The 15,245-nt window shown below is 38.8% G+C and overlaps 2 protein-coding genes across 4 annotated transcripts; one reads left to right on the forward strand and one right to left on the reverse strand.

Annotated features, from left to right (window-relative positions):
* Window positions 1–561: 561 nt before the first annotated feature.
* LOC131321789 (signal recognition particle 9 kDa protein-like) lies at window positions 562–4,702 on the reverse strand. Of its 2 annotated transcripts, XM_058352742.1 has the most exons (4): window positions 4,501–4,702; window positions 4,271–4,339; window positions 1,495–1,588; window positions 562–936 (listed from the first exon to the last, which is right to left on the reverse strand). In XM_058352742.1, exons 1-4 carry the CDS (start codon window positions 4,690–4,692, stop codon window positions 860–862), a joined length of 432 nt encoding a protein of 143 aa, XP_058208725.1. In that variant the 5' UTR covers window positions 4,693–4,702; the 3' UTR covers window positions 562–859. The 2 variants fall into 2 exon arrangements, with proteins under 2 accessions (XP_058208725.1, XP_058208734.1); XM_058352751.1 differs by lacking the exons at window positions 562–936; window positions 1,495–1,588 and adding an exon at window positions 2,682–3,464.
* Window positions 4,703–5,738: 1,036 nt separating this feature from the next.
* On the forward strand, window positions 5,739–13,599 carry LOC131321764 (uncharacterized). 2 transcript variants are annotated; one of them, XM_058352705.1, is made up of 12 exons: window positions 5,743–5,941; window positions 6,027–6,089; window positions 6,210–6,380; window positions 7,448–7,579; window positions 7,755–7,894; window positions 9,145–9,228; window positions 9,510–9,635; window positions 10,402–10,554; window positions 11,778–11,878; window positions 12,576–12,747; window positions 12,853–12,932; window positions 13,263–13,599. In XM_058352705.1, the coding sequence occupies exons 1-12, from the start codon at window positions 5,923–5,925 to the stop codon at window positions 13,303–13,305; spliced, it is 1,284 nt and encodes a 427-aa protein (XP_058208688.1). In that variant the 5' UTR covers window positions 5,743–5,922; the 3' UTR covers window positions 13,306–13,599. The 2 variants fall into 2 exon arrangements, with proteins under 2 accessions (XP_058208699.1, XP_058208688.1); XM_058352716.1 differs by lacking the exon at window positions 13,263–13,599 and having other exon boundaries at window positions 5,739–5,941; window positions 12,828–12,933.
* Window positions 13,600–15,245: the final 1,646 nt, after the last annotated feature.

Raw genomic sequence — 15,245 nt, forward strand, 5'->3', positions numbered from 1 at the left:
CTCAATTTTTTCATGTACCGAATGAGGTCCGAGCAAACTGGTTCTCGGAACGGATATTCATCTCGACGAGGTCAATAAAACCCAAAAAGATGAGAACTCGAGGGGAGTGGACATCAGGGAAAGTGCACAGGAACTCCCTCCCACTTTGGAACCCACCAGACATGACATACCATTCGATCAAAGCTAGGAGCCTAGGACTAGCGAAAATAGTATACAAAACACAAACAAAAAGAATGGAATGGTTTTGAGCTCTTTCATGTTAGATTTGTGGAGCTCATGAATTATTGCTTACTCAAGCTTGATCTTGGAAGTATGGCTTCTTGTTTTTTTTTTTTTTTGCTCAGAAAAGAAGTATGGCTTGTTACATATATAAACACGGCCATCAACCAGAGAGAAGCCAATCGTCGTCAGCCAGAGAGAAGCCAATCTCAATGAATAATTACCAATGTGATGGAGAGTTTCTTATCATCTCTAAAGAACATGAACCACCGTATAGTTTGAGGCAACAACACCAACAAAAGCAGACCCAATGTTAGAAACATGAAACAAGAAACAAAGAGAGAAGATAATCAATGGCACCGCTCAATACAACTTAAGCCTGGAAAAGAAGTGGGGAAATGAGAAGATAATCCCTTAGCATTTGATGGCTTGCCATGGGGAATTCACGAATCAGAAAAAGTTGTAACGATATGAAAAGGTTATTGAGGTCGGCAAAAAACAACATACTTGCAGTTAATACTTAGTAATACTCAACATCGCATGATTGGCTAAACTATTTGCATCATCTCCATAATTTTAGTGCTCCTATACCCCTATTTTTCGGCGTGGGATTGTTGCCTGCCCCTTGCCCAGAACAATGCTATTGTTTCCTTCCCCTTCCCTTCTTGGCTGGCTGTACTTCCATTTGCTCTTTTCCTGTAACTTCTGTTATATCCGCTGAAGAAAGGAGGGACATAGGGATGTTACACAGGAGAATTATTGAAGCATGCAAGATTAAAAGGCAAAAAAGAAAACGAGAAGTAAGAAACATTTACAAACATTTCTAAAAAAATGTCTAAATAGCACCAATTAGTAACTTCAAATGGAAGGGGATAGCTCCACATCCCGTTTGTCACATTGTAAAAAATGAGGAGCCTTTACCTCAAACTCAAAGGGAACCTTGGGACACCCAATGGAAAATAAATCCCGTTGAGGTTTGTACAGCCCCTTGAATTAGTTCTTATCCATTTCATATTGCATGCATAATAGACCAAAGGTGGGGGGAAAAAGAGCATTGAATGCAAATGGGATTCTGTTCGAACTAAAAGAGGCACAAAGTTGGATATAAAACCATGACAATAATAGTGTTCGTGAAATAATGGGCCTATTCTAGACAAGACACTAATCTAGTATCCCCTCAGGGATCTCATCTCCCAGCAACTGTAATGCGTGTGTTCATAGACAAGTACGTCAGTACGTGTATCGAACTTCAATTTGGGTCAAAGAACAAGATACCTTCAGGACCACGAGACATTAATGTGAAGAATATATTGTTGAGCTTCTCCATCTTCTTAGCATCCTGTGCCTGGTCCGTCTTAAACTTGAGACACTAGTAAGAAAAGGAAAAAAACCAATCTGATTAAAGAAGACAAGACTTCCAATGGAAAGTAAAGAATTAAAAAAAAGACATAGCAGGAACTCGGGCTTTCACAAGTATAGTAGTATCTGGTATACTTGTAGGTATCTAAATTTTAGCATGTTTTTTTGTAAGTCACTATTTGTATATAATAAGCTAGCTGCAAGATAAATTAGGGTGCTCTGGGCACTCTCACTCCAGAGAATCTCCTGGACAAATCTTGGACAAAGAGCAGCGTCAACCTCCACACAAAAATTCGTCACATCATAAGAAAGCTGCAGATTTTCACTAGAAGATTTCGGCTTTCGTTCGTGTCAGAACTATAACCAAAAGATATAGAGAAGTTTGTACGTCAACAAAGAGAAAGCATGTAACAGAGCAACTCTCAGAAATCTAGGCACGGCAAACATCAAGAGCGAAACATTTGTTACCTTATCTACAGTTGGGGACAGAGACACAAAATGGAAGCCGTACTAGACTTGAGCCACAGTTGGAAAGCATTTATGTACAAAACTCAGCTAATAGATTAATAGAGAACCAAAGACAGTAGGCGATAGGGGTGTGCAAAAAAACGAGACCCGATGAACCCGACCCGACCCGACCCGAAGGGTTTCGGGCGGGGCCGAACATATGGTTCGGTCGGGTACGGGTAGACTTTTCCAAAAAAATCAGTTTTCCGTTCGGGGTTCTGTTTTTTCTTACCCGACCCGACCAAAAGGCAACGAATACATATAGTTTACTTCGGGTTTGGCCGGACCCGACCAAAACCCGACCCGACCAAAAAATCGGTTACACGGACGGGTATCCCCCCTCCTTCGGTCCGGGTTCGGGTCCCAAAAAAATGATAACCGACTGGTCGGGTTGGGTTCGGAGCCGAACCCGACCCGTCCGACCCGTGCACACCCCTAGTAGGCGATATAGAGAAGGCTTCCTTCTACTTTGTCTTACATGGATATAATTCCTCTTAACAGTCAACAACCACCTGCTTTAGGAAAGAGCGCAATTATTATTTTTGTCTAAATTCAGGATCTAAAGGGACACAAAATATTTGTACAAAGCGGAACCCTCCCAACTAATTCTTCCAGACAACTCCAGCTTTTACACTGGAAATATGCAACTTTCCTGTTCCAAAAGATCAATAATATCCAACTTTTTCAAACACTTTAGCAGCTTTCTCTATTTACCACAACAACTTTCCAAATGCAAAAAATCATTGGCAAGTCACTCATCACACTACAGCTCATTTTCACATTGACACTGTATAGCACCCTAATAGTAAGACTACTAGACTCCGAAAGCAAATATCAAATGAAAAGAAAAGCATCGGGCTTTCATTATTTATGGTGTTTCTGTGACACCTTGAACATAAAGTTTTGCCTAAACAATGAACTATAAATTAGAGACTCATTTCTCCTTCTAAATCTAGGACTGCATTTTTCATACCTGAAAGTGATTTCCAGCCTTCAAACTAATCAATGACAATTTAGGCCAACGATTTGTTTGCAAACTTCTTTATCGAAGTCCTATTGTATCTTCACGAGAGAAAAATATGTAAATTTAAAGGAAGATGATTGAAAAACCTAGAATTGCAGCATTTCAAGTGAAACCTTTGGACGATACAAGGAAAATGACATTAGGCCTGGCCAGTTTCACATATTGATTCTTGTCAAAACTAAAGAGTGTATTACCAGTCTTTAATCCAACTGTTGCCTATAGATATCCTTTAAAAACCATCTAATCACATCTTGATTCAGTAATTCTGCACAATACCATACGGCAGGATATAATGAAGAGGTAAGCATGGATTATAGCCTCCCAGCCTTTCGCGCATAAAAAATTCTAACAAATCCTAAAGAAACAACAGGGAACATTAAGGAAACAATAGGCTTAAAGTAAGCATGGATCATAGCCTTCCAGCCTTTCGCGCAATAAAAAATTCTAACAAATCATAAAGAAACAACAGGGAACATTAAGGAAACAATTGGCTTAAAGTTGAAGGGCAAAGCACAAAACCCACACGGCATTCTTGACCAAAAGTAATGTGGTCTTCTAGGAATATCATAATTAGTAGGCTCCGACTAGTAAAAAGCTTTCAAGATTTCCACATCACGAATCCATAGTTGTAACAAACTCAAGCATACAAAAATAAAAAATGAACTTATTCTCTTCGAAAATGACTTGGCTATAGCTCATCATCAAGATGCTGAAAGCCTAAAAGAATTGAGCTCGTAGGCTGACGATTATGGATTACATGGTAACAAACTAAATCTCAGCATGTTTAATATAGAAAATACTAATACTAATATTATTGCAATCTAGGAGTCAACAAGACATTGTAAATTTCAGTTTACGATGATAATCCACATAAAAAATAACGAGTGAAAGTATTTCTCAATCTTCAGTTTGGATCAGGCAGAGAAGTCCATGTTCCTCTCTGTTATTGCATCCCCTTGTTTCTTAGTCACATTCAAATAATCCAACAATCTCAAAGTTATCTAATAACAAAGCACAACACGACAACATCATTGATGCCGTCAATACTAAGATGAAGTACAGATATCCCAAAACATATTCACACCAATTAACACATAAATTGTGGAAAAGGGAAAAAAATTTCATAAAGGGGGACCAAAATGAGGGAGAAGTAACGCGTACCTCACGGTTATCGGTGACCTTGAGCACTAATTTACCATCACAGTGTCTGTACTTCATCGTATAACGCGTCTGTATCCCATTGTGGTTCAAGAAGACCAAGAAAAGAGTGAAAACATATCAGGAAAACGGAACAATCAGTACAATCAAACGAAATTGAACGTAACAGCAGTAATATGGATCTATTGAGCAAGTAACGGAGAGAAAGAAGTGTGAGTGCAGGAAGGGATTACGGATTCGGGATCGGCGCGGAACAACTGGACGGATTTCTCCACGAAATCGTCCCATGATGTGACGTAAACCATGTTCGCTAGCAGTGGAAGAGAGGCGAAGAAGAATTGAAGACAACCCAGAGTCCCGTCGTCGATCCCTGGGATGAGTGAGGTGTTTGGGTTTGGGGTTTTCTTGGAATGCGTCCAAGGCATATTTATATGTTCCGAATCGGGTTTGGGTTACTACCGGGTAGAAGTGTCAAACAGCCCGGCCCGTTTAGCTCTGTGTCGGCCTGTTTATCTTTATCGGGCTGTGTTGGCCCTGTTTACTTTATCAGTAGGTCTTGTTTATTTTATTGTGTCATGACGTGTCATTTTTTATTAAGAAAGTGAACTTTAAAACTCTATAAAAGTGTATAAATTTTAAGGTACTCTATCCTATTATAAAATAGTGCACCCTAAAATATTATGAAAGTGCCTAAACCTTATGATCCTACCTTATCCTACTCTAGGATACTCTAAAATGGACTTAAGACCATAAAATTAATAGGTGGATTTTTGGACAAGACTAATTTTCTAATGAATTATTGCTGTTTTTGGAATTTATTATGTGTATTTTATCAATCTGTATGTTGTTTCAGAATCTTCCTAGGTCGGTCGGCCGATGCATTTTCCGAGGGTTTGGTGTTTCATTTTTGGAAAACGAATGTAATTTTAAACTCAAATATAATGAAAATGAAAAATATTTTTTTAATTTTTTTTGCACCGTTTAAAAGATCTTAATGAGATCTATCAAACAAGATCCATATTGGTAGGAAAATTATTTACGTAAACACATAATAATTGGTAAACACGTTTAATAGTACAGTATTGTCATTTTAATTTTTTTTAAAAATTACTTCTCTTATTAAGGCTTCGTTCTTATTTTTCAAGCACTTATTTCACATTTTATGAAACAGTTCATTCTCTCACAATCTCTTCTAATTCAAAGAATAATGAATTTACAAAAATAATTAAAAATAAGTATTTATTTTTAAAATTCATTATTTCTCGTCAAAACGGTTTTTATTTTTATTTTTGTTTTTGTCATTTATCGTAGCTTGCGCGCGAAGCTACTTGAACAGCGACAAAACAAAAAATACGTCTCCGTCAAATCAACACAACGTGGCACCCCGCCACTCGCCTAACCGTACGCCTCCCACTCTGCCATTTCCACCCCCAGTTTTCGAATGTCGCGCTCTCTCTCTCTCTCTCTCTACACATCCCCTTCTATATTCCCTGTTTGTTCTCTGCCAAATCTTCCCCAGTATTCTCGCAAATACCTCCCTCTCGATAACACCAACCAAACTCTCCCTTAATCACTCTTCCCCCATTTCCTTCTATATATATATATATACACACTCCTGTACTCCACCCTCAAACATTGTTTTAGAGCTGACGGCAATGGAGTCTATAATCAGTGGTATTTTTGTTTTCTTACTCCGCCTGTACATACGAATGCGTGAGGATATTTTTGCTTACTTGGTTGTTTGTAACGTTACTTGCAGTTGAAAGTCCCAAACGCCGTCTTCTCCAAGCGGCTTCTGAGGGAAAACTCAAACTCCTCGAGGGTAAAAACCTGTGGTCTTAGGTTATATTTTTTTGGTTTTTAGTTTTGTCAACACGGTGTTCGATTACGTGGTGTTTGATGTTTTTTTTTTCTTCAAAATTTGTGTGAAACGATTGATTAGAGTTGGGGGAAGAAATGGACTTTGGGGAGGGATTGACGAAGACGTTTGTGCGAGTTAAGGACGCTGGAGGCAAGACGGCGCTCCATTTCGCTGCGGCGGAAGGGAAGACTCATGTGTGCAAGTATTTGGTCCAGGATTTGGGGCTCGATGTGAACTTGAAAGACCGTTACGGTAGTATTTATTTCACTTCGCTCTCGATTGATTTCGTGGATACTACATTTTTGGGTAGTCGTGAGTGGGTATCGACCACACAACTGTAATCACTTTGATCAAGTGTTATTTGATAGAGGAGGTGTAAGAACACCTGGACACGGCACCAAGTTGAAAACGAGCAACCTACCCGGTTGCTTATACGACGCTGCTACATAGGCATCTTGTGCAAAATGTCGTGCATGTTTTGTTCCAGGACTTTCTCTATTTGATATGCTTCCGGAACACATCTGTGTTGAGAAATATGGGTTTTAGTGTTGGCACAAAGTTGAGTACGAGCAACCCTTCTGGTTGCCTATGTAACACTGCTACATAGGCATGTTGTGCAAGACGTTGTGTTCCTGGACTCATGTATGCAAGTATTTGGTTAAGGATTGGGGGCTTGATGTGTACTTGGAAGATGGTAAAGGTTGTTATTGTACTTAAACTCTTGATTGATTTCGTCAATAACTTTTTCCGGGAGTCTTGAAGAGCATTTGGAATGTAACATGAAATCGTTTCTCCAGTCCGTAGCCGTCCTCATTTGTTGGGTACTTTGTGGTCTTGAAATATCGTTTAACTATTTTTAGAGCTCATCGCCAGTATCAACCCCGCCAAAAATCATGTCGATCAAATTTTTTTTTATAGAAGAGGGCTAAGAGTGCTGCACATAGTTGAAACTAGGAATCCATCCGATTGCCTACAAAACAATGCCTTATAGGCATGTTGTGCGAGATGTTGTGTTATTGGACTTCCTCCATTTGATACTCTCTATTAGTCTATGTTGAGAAATATGGGTTTCAATTGAGTGTTACATTTTTTTTTTCTCTCTCTCTCTCTCTCTCTCTCTCTCTCTCTCTCTCTCTCTCTCTATATATATATATATATATATATTTATATATATATATAGACATGTTCCATCAACCTATTGTTCGCAAAAAACTCTACAAAGGTCTGGCTGGACAGGAATTCCCAGGGACTGGAGAGCTAGAGGATCCTATTCGATCGTGATACTAAATAACATTGATTTAATCCATTCTCATTTGTAGGTGAAATCCCTTTGAATTATGCAACTCGGGGGCAGCAAAACCAAACAGTGGCTTGGCTTGCTGCAAATGGTGGAAATCCGAATTTGGGAAATGACAAAGGATTTTGTGCTCTCCATTATGCCGCTACAAATGGTCAGTCATATCTCGTTGCTTGAAGTGAATAGAGATTGTATGCCTTTGGAGTATCTTTCTATGAAGAGAATAGAGATTAATGATGCTTGATCATGTATGGTTCGGGCCCCAACATTTTTGATGCTAATGAGTTGACAATGGATGAACTTTCTCTTGGTTTGGTGCTGTTTTGCAGGTTTAAAGGACCTCATGCAGCTATTGATATCTAAAGGTGCTGTAATAGAAGCTGAATCTGATGGTGGAACGCCACTTCATTGTGCTGCGGCTTTTGGAAGGAAAGAGGCTGTGAAAATGTTGTTAGATAGGGAAGCTAATGTAAGCAGTGAATAAGTAGTTTTTTTTTTAAATCCTTTGTGAATAATTACTTGATGAGCGTAATTTTTTATAACCTATACAATGGGTGTTCACCGTGATGTATGTATGATTGCCGTTGTCGCATTGTTATTTAAACTACATTTGATTTGACTTTTGGAATCGCAAAGATAGTGGGGATCTAGGGGTCTTACATAAGCATTAACAATCTTTTTTGTTAATGTATTAACTCATCAAATAATTCACAAATAATTTAAGCGCTTTACGCATAACTTAGTAAGCCATGTAATTTTTAATATGGTGTCAGGATTATGTTTGTTCTTTTTCTTTTCTTTTTCTTTTTTGTTTGTGATTATCTGAATGTGTGCCAGAAATCTGTTGTTGAAACATTTGTTATTTCTTAGCATAGATATATAAAGTGATTACTAGGCACCCTATTAAGAACTTGTGTTGTCTACTCTCTCCTTAGGTCTCGGATGCGAAACCTCATAGGTGTTATCAACTCTTTTGGGGCTAGCCCTACAGATCTTCGCTCTGGGCTCTGGCTTTAATTGGGGCTCCTTGCTAGTGTACGGTAGGATTGATTTCCCAGGATTAGTTGAGGTGCCATTAGGATGTCCGAACACCTGAGTTATCGACAAAAAGAACTTGCGTTGACCGGAGATCGCAGGTCTAATAAGTGCCTGCTTTAGGACGTGCCATTTCACATTGTTTTGTCTATTTTTTCGCTTGTATGCGCATGAATATTCGGCTTCCTTTATTATACTCGTAATAGTCATTGAAAGTTGAATCGGTGACCCTACGCTGCCAAGATTTTCCAAGGTTTAGAGACAGTTGATCAGGTTCGACATGATTGGTACTGTTAATTCAATGGGATCCTAAACCTTCTCAGTAACTTCACACTGTGTGCATGCTCAAAGTGTCTTTGATTTTTTATTTTTTTTCCTTTCCTTGGGATGCTCCACCTGGACAACTTTTAATTCTGAATTATCTTTCATGTTAGCTTGCCTGTGACAGTTTGTTTATCTAACTATATATTTCTACAAATAATGTGGAGTCTGGACTACTATTGTGAAGCAATTTTTTGGAAGGGTGATAGCTAGAGTCTAAATGATGAACCCTCAGGATTTTCATTGCTTTCCTCTTTAGGCTTATTCGTGGTTTGTCCACCTTGACCCCATTCTTTTTGTTGGTTTAACTTTGAATAATATAAATCTATGAGTTTATACATCACTTGTATTGTATTTTTACAGCCAAACAAGGTTTCTGGCATTTATACGCCGCTGATGAACTCAATCAGTGCCAGGTCGTTTGAATGCGTAAACCTGTTGCTTAAGGTACTGTGCTTTAGTGCCATGTTGACTCTTTTCTTGTGTGATACTGTCTGCTTCCACTAGTATGCTTTGGGGGGGGGGGGGGGAGATGCTTAATGTTGATGTTAGTTTCCCTCCATTTAAGTTGAACTGGAGTCTTATATGTAATTATGTATGTTTGAATGTTTATGAGGTGTAAGTGGGAAATTATTTGCCTATATATCTGTTTATGCAGTTTTGTGCTACCACTTGTTTCTTATTTCCTGTTTCGTGTAGTCTTACCTATAGTCATGTTGTCTAAGCAGGCAGGAGCTGATCCGAACCTTGGTTGGAAAGGACAGACTCCTCTTTGCAATGCTTCTGTTCAAGGGGAAACAGATATCATCAAATGCCTGTTAAAGGCTGGAGCAAATCCTAACGTTGCTGACATTGTAAGTTTAACTATTGCCACTTCTTTAAATATTCTCAGTAGTTCTTTTTAATCAAGGAGACGAGGTGCAAACCCCTTTAAGACTGGAGTCTCAAGACTCTGAACATATACAAGATCTATGTTCTCGCAAATCAACTCAAACCTATACAAATGTTAACAAGACCCAGAAAGTCAATCCAACAAAGGCTTTAACCTTAGATTGAAAATCTAGTGGCCCAGTCTCAAGACTCTGAACATATACAAGATCTATGTTCTTGCAAATCAACTCAAACCTATACAAATGTTAACAAAACCCAGAAAGGCTATCCAACAAAGGCTTTAACCTTAGATTGAAAATCTAGTGGCCCAGTGTTTCTTTCTACCTGAATGCACAGATTGTTACACAAGGAAGCTGCCTGCCAAATTATTTTTCGTGCTCATTTCAACTACCTCCGGATTAAAATTGGACTCACTGTAATGGAGACACCAAACAGAGTATAGTGTTACAGGAATTATTGCATCTTTCTAGCCTCTCTACTATGAATGTGTGTAAAACTAAGTTCGTATTGAAGTTGTATCAATTCATCAAATTATTGGTTTTTCTTCTTTGTTCCCCAAATGGTAATGCATGTTGTATACTGATGGCAATAATTTTAGTTTTGGTAGCATTTTGCTATCTATCTGTTTTCTTTTTAGTAGTTGCTCTGGAAATGATAAATCTGTTAATTCTTCAAACTTTTTTTTTTTTGTATAGATTCAGAAGTTTTAATTGCTATAGGTTATTGCAGGATGGTTTGACGCCATTAGAAATTGTGGGCATGCATAGTAACCTTGCAGGGGTGATGGTTCTCTTTCCTGTGACTTCTCGAATTCCAACTATTCCTAATTGGAGCTTGGATGGAATAATGAAGCACTTGCACTCAGAAGAAGGTCGGAGGCAGGTGATGATGATGATGACTTGAATGAATTTATCTTCTTTTCTTAAAGTACATGTGGCTACATCCCTTAAAGTTTCAGTTACGAGGCTGATACGTTTACTGCAGTATTTTGAGCAAACTTTTAGCGTATTATATTGCCTTGAATCTCCCTTAGGCTCTTTTTTTTCAGTTGTAAAATTGTTGTGTGCAATATTCTAGTCCTATGTTCCCTTGGTTGGTGTGACAAAAGTTTAGAAAAACATTTTAACGGTTTATTATTTTTCATGTAAAGACTGAAAATAATTTCCGTTAAAAAATGTCGGTCAGTTATTTAACGTCGGTGATCGGCGGATGGGATTTTTCACCTTGCCCAACTATTGCAGCCCCAAAACTGAGGGGTTTGTGTGTCAATTCCATGTTTCAGCACAACAACACACTGTGTGTGTGTGTGTGGATTAACAACAAAAGAAGTGCTCTCATTGAGATTGATTTTTCTTTGTGGCCTTTTTATGATTTCTCAAATGTCAACCAAACACCAAGAAATGAAATTGAGAATTAGTTTTACACAGTCGGTAATTGAAACCTATATAACCCTACTTCAAAGGTTGGGTTGTTCCCCTCTATTATTTACGACCAGTATTTTTCCATGCCATACGACTTCAAATCCATGTCACAGGTGAAACTTCCCTGAAGCAGGCTGTTTCACTAGACACATATCTTCCGTTTCAAGGCCCTAAATCCCATTTCTGATGGATGGGTGTTTGATTGTTCCAGATCTTAAGTATCTTGATTCCTGAGACAAAGTGGAATGGGTTGAAGATGTTTGAAACTGTGGTTTGTGAACTGAATGCAGAAATTCATGCTAGTTTGTTCAATGTACAAAGTGTGCTTTAACTCTGTTTCTTTCCATTCATTTTTATTGGGTCAGCTATTTAACCTCTGTTACCTCTGCTTGATGATAACCACAATTTGTTTGATCATGTCAGATCTCTGTTATAACCTGTTCTGGTCTTTATGTTATGAATCGTGTTATAGATTTTGTGCTCTTCCTTTTGCTTAGGTTAACTTGTAGTTCACACGTTTGAGAACAAATCGTGCAGCACTAGCATTTTCTGTTTAACTGGTACAATTTTTGTTGCGGTTGTATTATTTATTCTTGCCCAGGAACTGTTTAATCATTAGATATGGATGAATTGTGAGCAGCAGATTCTCACATGATATCTTTGTTGGTTAAAACATTTTAACAGTGGGGACTAAAGAAAATGGAGACGTTTCTCTTGGTGAAGTCTAGGGGAGAAGAAGCATTCAGGAGAAAGGATTATATGGATGCTACATATTGGTACTCACTGGTGAGCTGATCGTTGTGTTTAGTGATGGATGCCTTGTATCTTTGTTGGTATTTTTTTTAAACCTAAAACGGTAAAGTGTCAAGAATGTATACAAGAAAAGCACCAAGTTTAGAAGATTATAAGCTAATCGTTATCCGTTGTTGACATTTTGTTGGCATCTGTTGCTTCTATCTAGCGATAGCGTTCCGTTGGGAGATGATATTATTATGATCTGCAGTGCTGGCAATATATATATATATATACGCACAGTCCGGATCCAATGAGGGATCCCACACGGTGCTACCGTGCGCGACTCCCCTTTTCCGATCGAATTGCGACAATCCGAGCCGCTCAAAGTGATCAGAACATGATTTTAAGGGTATCCGCGAGAAATCAGCAAAAAAAAATGATCGGGAAGGGCTTAATCTGAACAGTTTTTTACTGAACGGTTCAGTAAAAAACTGCTTGGATCAAGCCATTCCCGATCATTTTTTTTTGCTGATTTCTCACAAGTACCCTTAAAGTCAAGTTCTGCACACTTTGAGCGGATCGGATCGTCGCAATTCGATCGGGAAAGGGGAGTCCCGCACCGTAAGGAATCCCTTATGGGATCCGGACTGTGTGTATATATTTTTATTTTAATTTGCTTACCCTCAACTGTTAAGTTTTATCTTTTGGGTTGGCGAATCATAATTCTGATTTTGGGATGAGGATGTCGGCAATCGATTCATCTCTATATGATGCAACGGTATTTTCCAATAGAAGCTTGTGCTGGGCCTGCTTGAATGATGGAAGTCGTGCTTTATCTGATGCCGAGGCTTGCGTTGCGCTGAGGCCTGATTGGGGAAAAGCACACTACAGGGAGGGCACAGCATGGAAACTACTTGGAGTAAGAAAATTCTTAGAAATCATGTCTTTGGAATGTTTTGAAAGAATTCTGCCTGTGTCTTTCGAATTTATTATGTGTAGATTATCAATCTGTATGTGGTTTCAGAATCTTCCTATGTCGGTGAAGGCATTTTCCAAGGGTTTGAAAGTGGATCCTGAAAATAAGGAGCTAAAAGTTGCTTTCAGGTAGAGCACATTTTGCAAGCATAACTCATTGAAAATTTTGATTGGCAAACTGTGGTTGATCAAAGTGGATATTTGTTTTGTTTTGTGCGCATTAGAGCATTTCAACCCGTACGCTAGTCTGACTCACACCCTTGAATTTGAGTAACCCATTACTCTACTCAATACTCATCAATTTGTGATTCTCTTTTTTTTACGCACAATTGCAAGACTACTTCATCTATGTTTCGTTTCCTCCAAAAAATAAAATAAAATTGCGATACTACTTTATCTATTACTGCTTTTTTGATATTCAACTGTTTTTTATGTTGATTATTCCTACTGTTATGCCAGGGAAGCTGTCGAAGCTGAGTTTGGAATGCCTGATGGAATCTGAATTATACGCGTGGAACTGTAAGTGACGGCCCTCATCCATCAATGGTTTTGTTCCTGGCAGTGGTGAACTAGGGTGGTTTCCTTTTCTTTGCCAGAAGTAGTTTATATAGTAGGCCTCTTTCTTGGTTTTTGCTTGTCAGTCTATATGTGGTCTCTTTTGTTGGTTTTCGGTTGCCCTGCTTCCTTTTTATAAAGTACTAGTATGTGATGTTGTGTAAAGACTTGCGCCTCGCTTACAATATCTGATACTTTTCATTAGTATTATGGCTATGGAGAACGATAATCCCGTTTTGAAGGCGCCGCCCCCCCCCCCCCCCCCACACCCCCCCAACCTCAACCCCAATGCATATCAATTAATTTTCAGACCCGTTCTTATCCTTGTTTGCTGTCATTTTACTGTCCTTGAATGAGGGGGCGGACAAAGGCAGTCTGTTTCTTTCTTTGAGTTATTGTCGAAGTTGGAGGAAAAGTTTCCTGTGGTTTGTACTCTTCGTTGTACCCGGAAATGATTTGATGTGATTTCTGTAGTATGTGTGAGGGATGTGGTTTTTTGGCTTCTGAATTACGGAAAAGGCATGTTATTTGTTGATTCTTTTTAGCTTAAGTTGAAACTTGCAAGAAAATTACAGGATTTGGAGTGATTTTTCATGGCTCTCATAAACTCAAAACTATAACTTCTCAAATGTTTGAAGTCTGTCTGCGTCAACAATGTAGTAATTCATTGTAAAACTTGTTAAGAGAATAGGATGGTCGTACTTCGTACTCGGTTGGGAGCAAGTTCTCCGGCTCTTCCTCACCTCACTCTCTCTCTCTCTCTCTCTCCTCTCCCCTAATTTCCATCACTTCTCTCTCTCCTCCAATTGGGTTCAGATGCACAATTAGAGCAGCTTCTGATGTCGGCGTTGGAGTACTGTTCCCTCACGTCAGGGCCAATCTCCAATGCCGGAATCTTCTCCAAAACTCTCACCACCACCCAATCCCTCTTAGCCCCGTGTTGCCCATGGTGCTAGCTCATTGTCGCCCTTCCTTCCTCCTCCCGCCCTCTAAGAGCATGTGCACTAGATTAGGGAAAATAGCATCTTAGTTACTTACCCAAGCAAAAACTCAAAATAAGTATTGCACCAAGTTAGCAATAACCTCTTTTAAGGTTAGGGAAAATAAATTTTGCAATGGTGCTTAGGTAAATTTACCTAAGAACTATTCACCATTTATACATTAATATTATTTTCTCTCTCTTCTAGCCTCTCTTTCTCTCCTCCAACAAAAAGAAGAACAGTAAAAAGAAAAAGAAAAATAAAGTATTATTTTAATAGATAATAGGTAAAATAAATAATATTGGTGTAATATTGAAAGAGATGTGGGCAGTTAAAAGGAAAAATATGCACTGTTCACTGACAATTTTGGCTCAAATTTTACCTAATCTGATATACTTGCTCTAACAATAGGTGAAGCCACCAATCGCATAACATGTAACCTAAACCACTTCCGCGTATGTTTGTGCTCCTAAACCTGGCAGGAGGCCTAGGCATTATGGACTACAAAATCGATTTTGTCCTGTGAGGCTTCCCACCACGAAATCCCCTGATTCTCCGCAATAATACTAGGCAAACGAATACTCAAAACCCATTCGAAGGGACTTTCGCAATTACTTTGTAAATTACATGGCAAAGGCTAATGGGTCTAAGTTGCCCCATATTTGTAGGACATTTACCTATGGAATGAGCACAATATCGATATGGTTGAGACCACTAAGTATACACATGTCTTGAATATATGAAATTACAAGCCGCCACAACGATATCTATTGCATTTCAGTATTTTTGAAAGATCTGTAGTGAATCCATCCAGACTTCTCTGAAAAACCTGTAGTGAACCCATCCAAACTTGGTGCCTTCGAAGGGTCCATTTGGATAACCGTTTTCATAGCCACCTCCATCAAGT

This window comes from Rhododendron vialii, chromosome 1a (genome assembly GCF_030253575.1).
Source record: "Rhododendron vialii isolate Sample 1 chromosome 1a, ASM3025357v1".
NCBI classification, from domain to species: domain Eukaryota; kingdom Viridiplantae; phylum Streptophyta; class Magnoliopsida; order Ericales; family Ericaceae; genus Rhododendron; species Rhododendron vialii.

Bases quoted from the DNA above. Each gene is read 5' to 3' on its own strand.
- LOC131321789 (XM_058352742.1), bottom strand. From the start codon at position 4,692: ATGCCTTGGACGCATTCCAAGAAAACCCCAAACCCAAACACCTCACTC. The intron at 4,340-4,500 runs GTAATCCCTTCC...AATGGGATACAG, and splicing joins TCCGCGCCGATCCCGAATCC to ACGCGTTATACGATGAAGTA. The intron at 1,589-4,270 runs GTACGCGTTACT...TTTTCTTACTAG, and splicing joins AGGTCACCGATAACCGTGAG to TGTCTCAAGTTTAAGACGGA.
- LOC131321764 (XM_058352705.1), top strand. The intron at 9,229-9,509 runs GTACTGTGCTTT...TTGTCTAAGCAG, and splicing joins GCGTAAACCTGTTGCTTAAG to GCAGGAGCTGATCCGAACCT. The intron at 10,555-11,777 runs GTGATGATGATG...ACATTTTAACAG, and splicing joins CAGAAGAAGGTCGGAGGCAG to TGGGGACTAAAGAAAATGGA.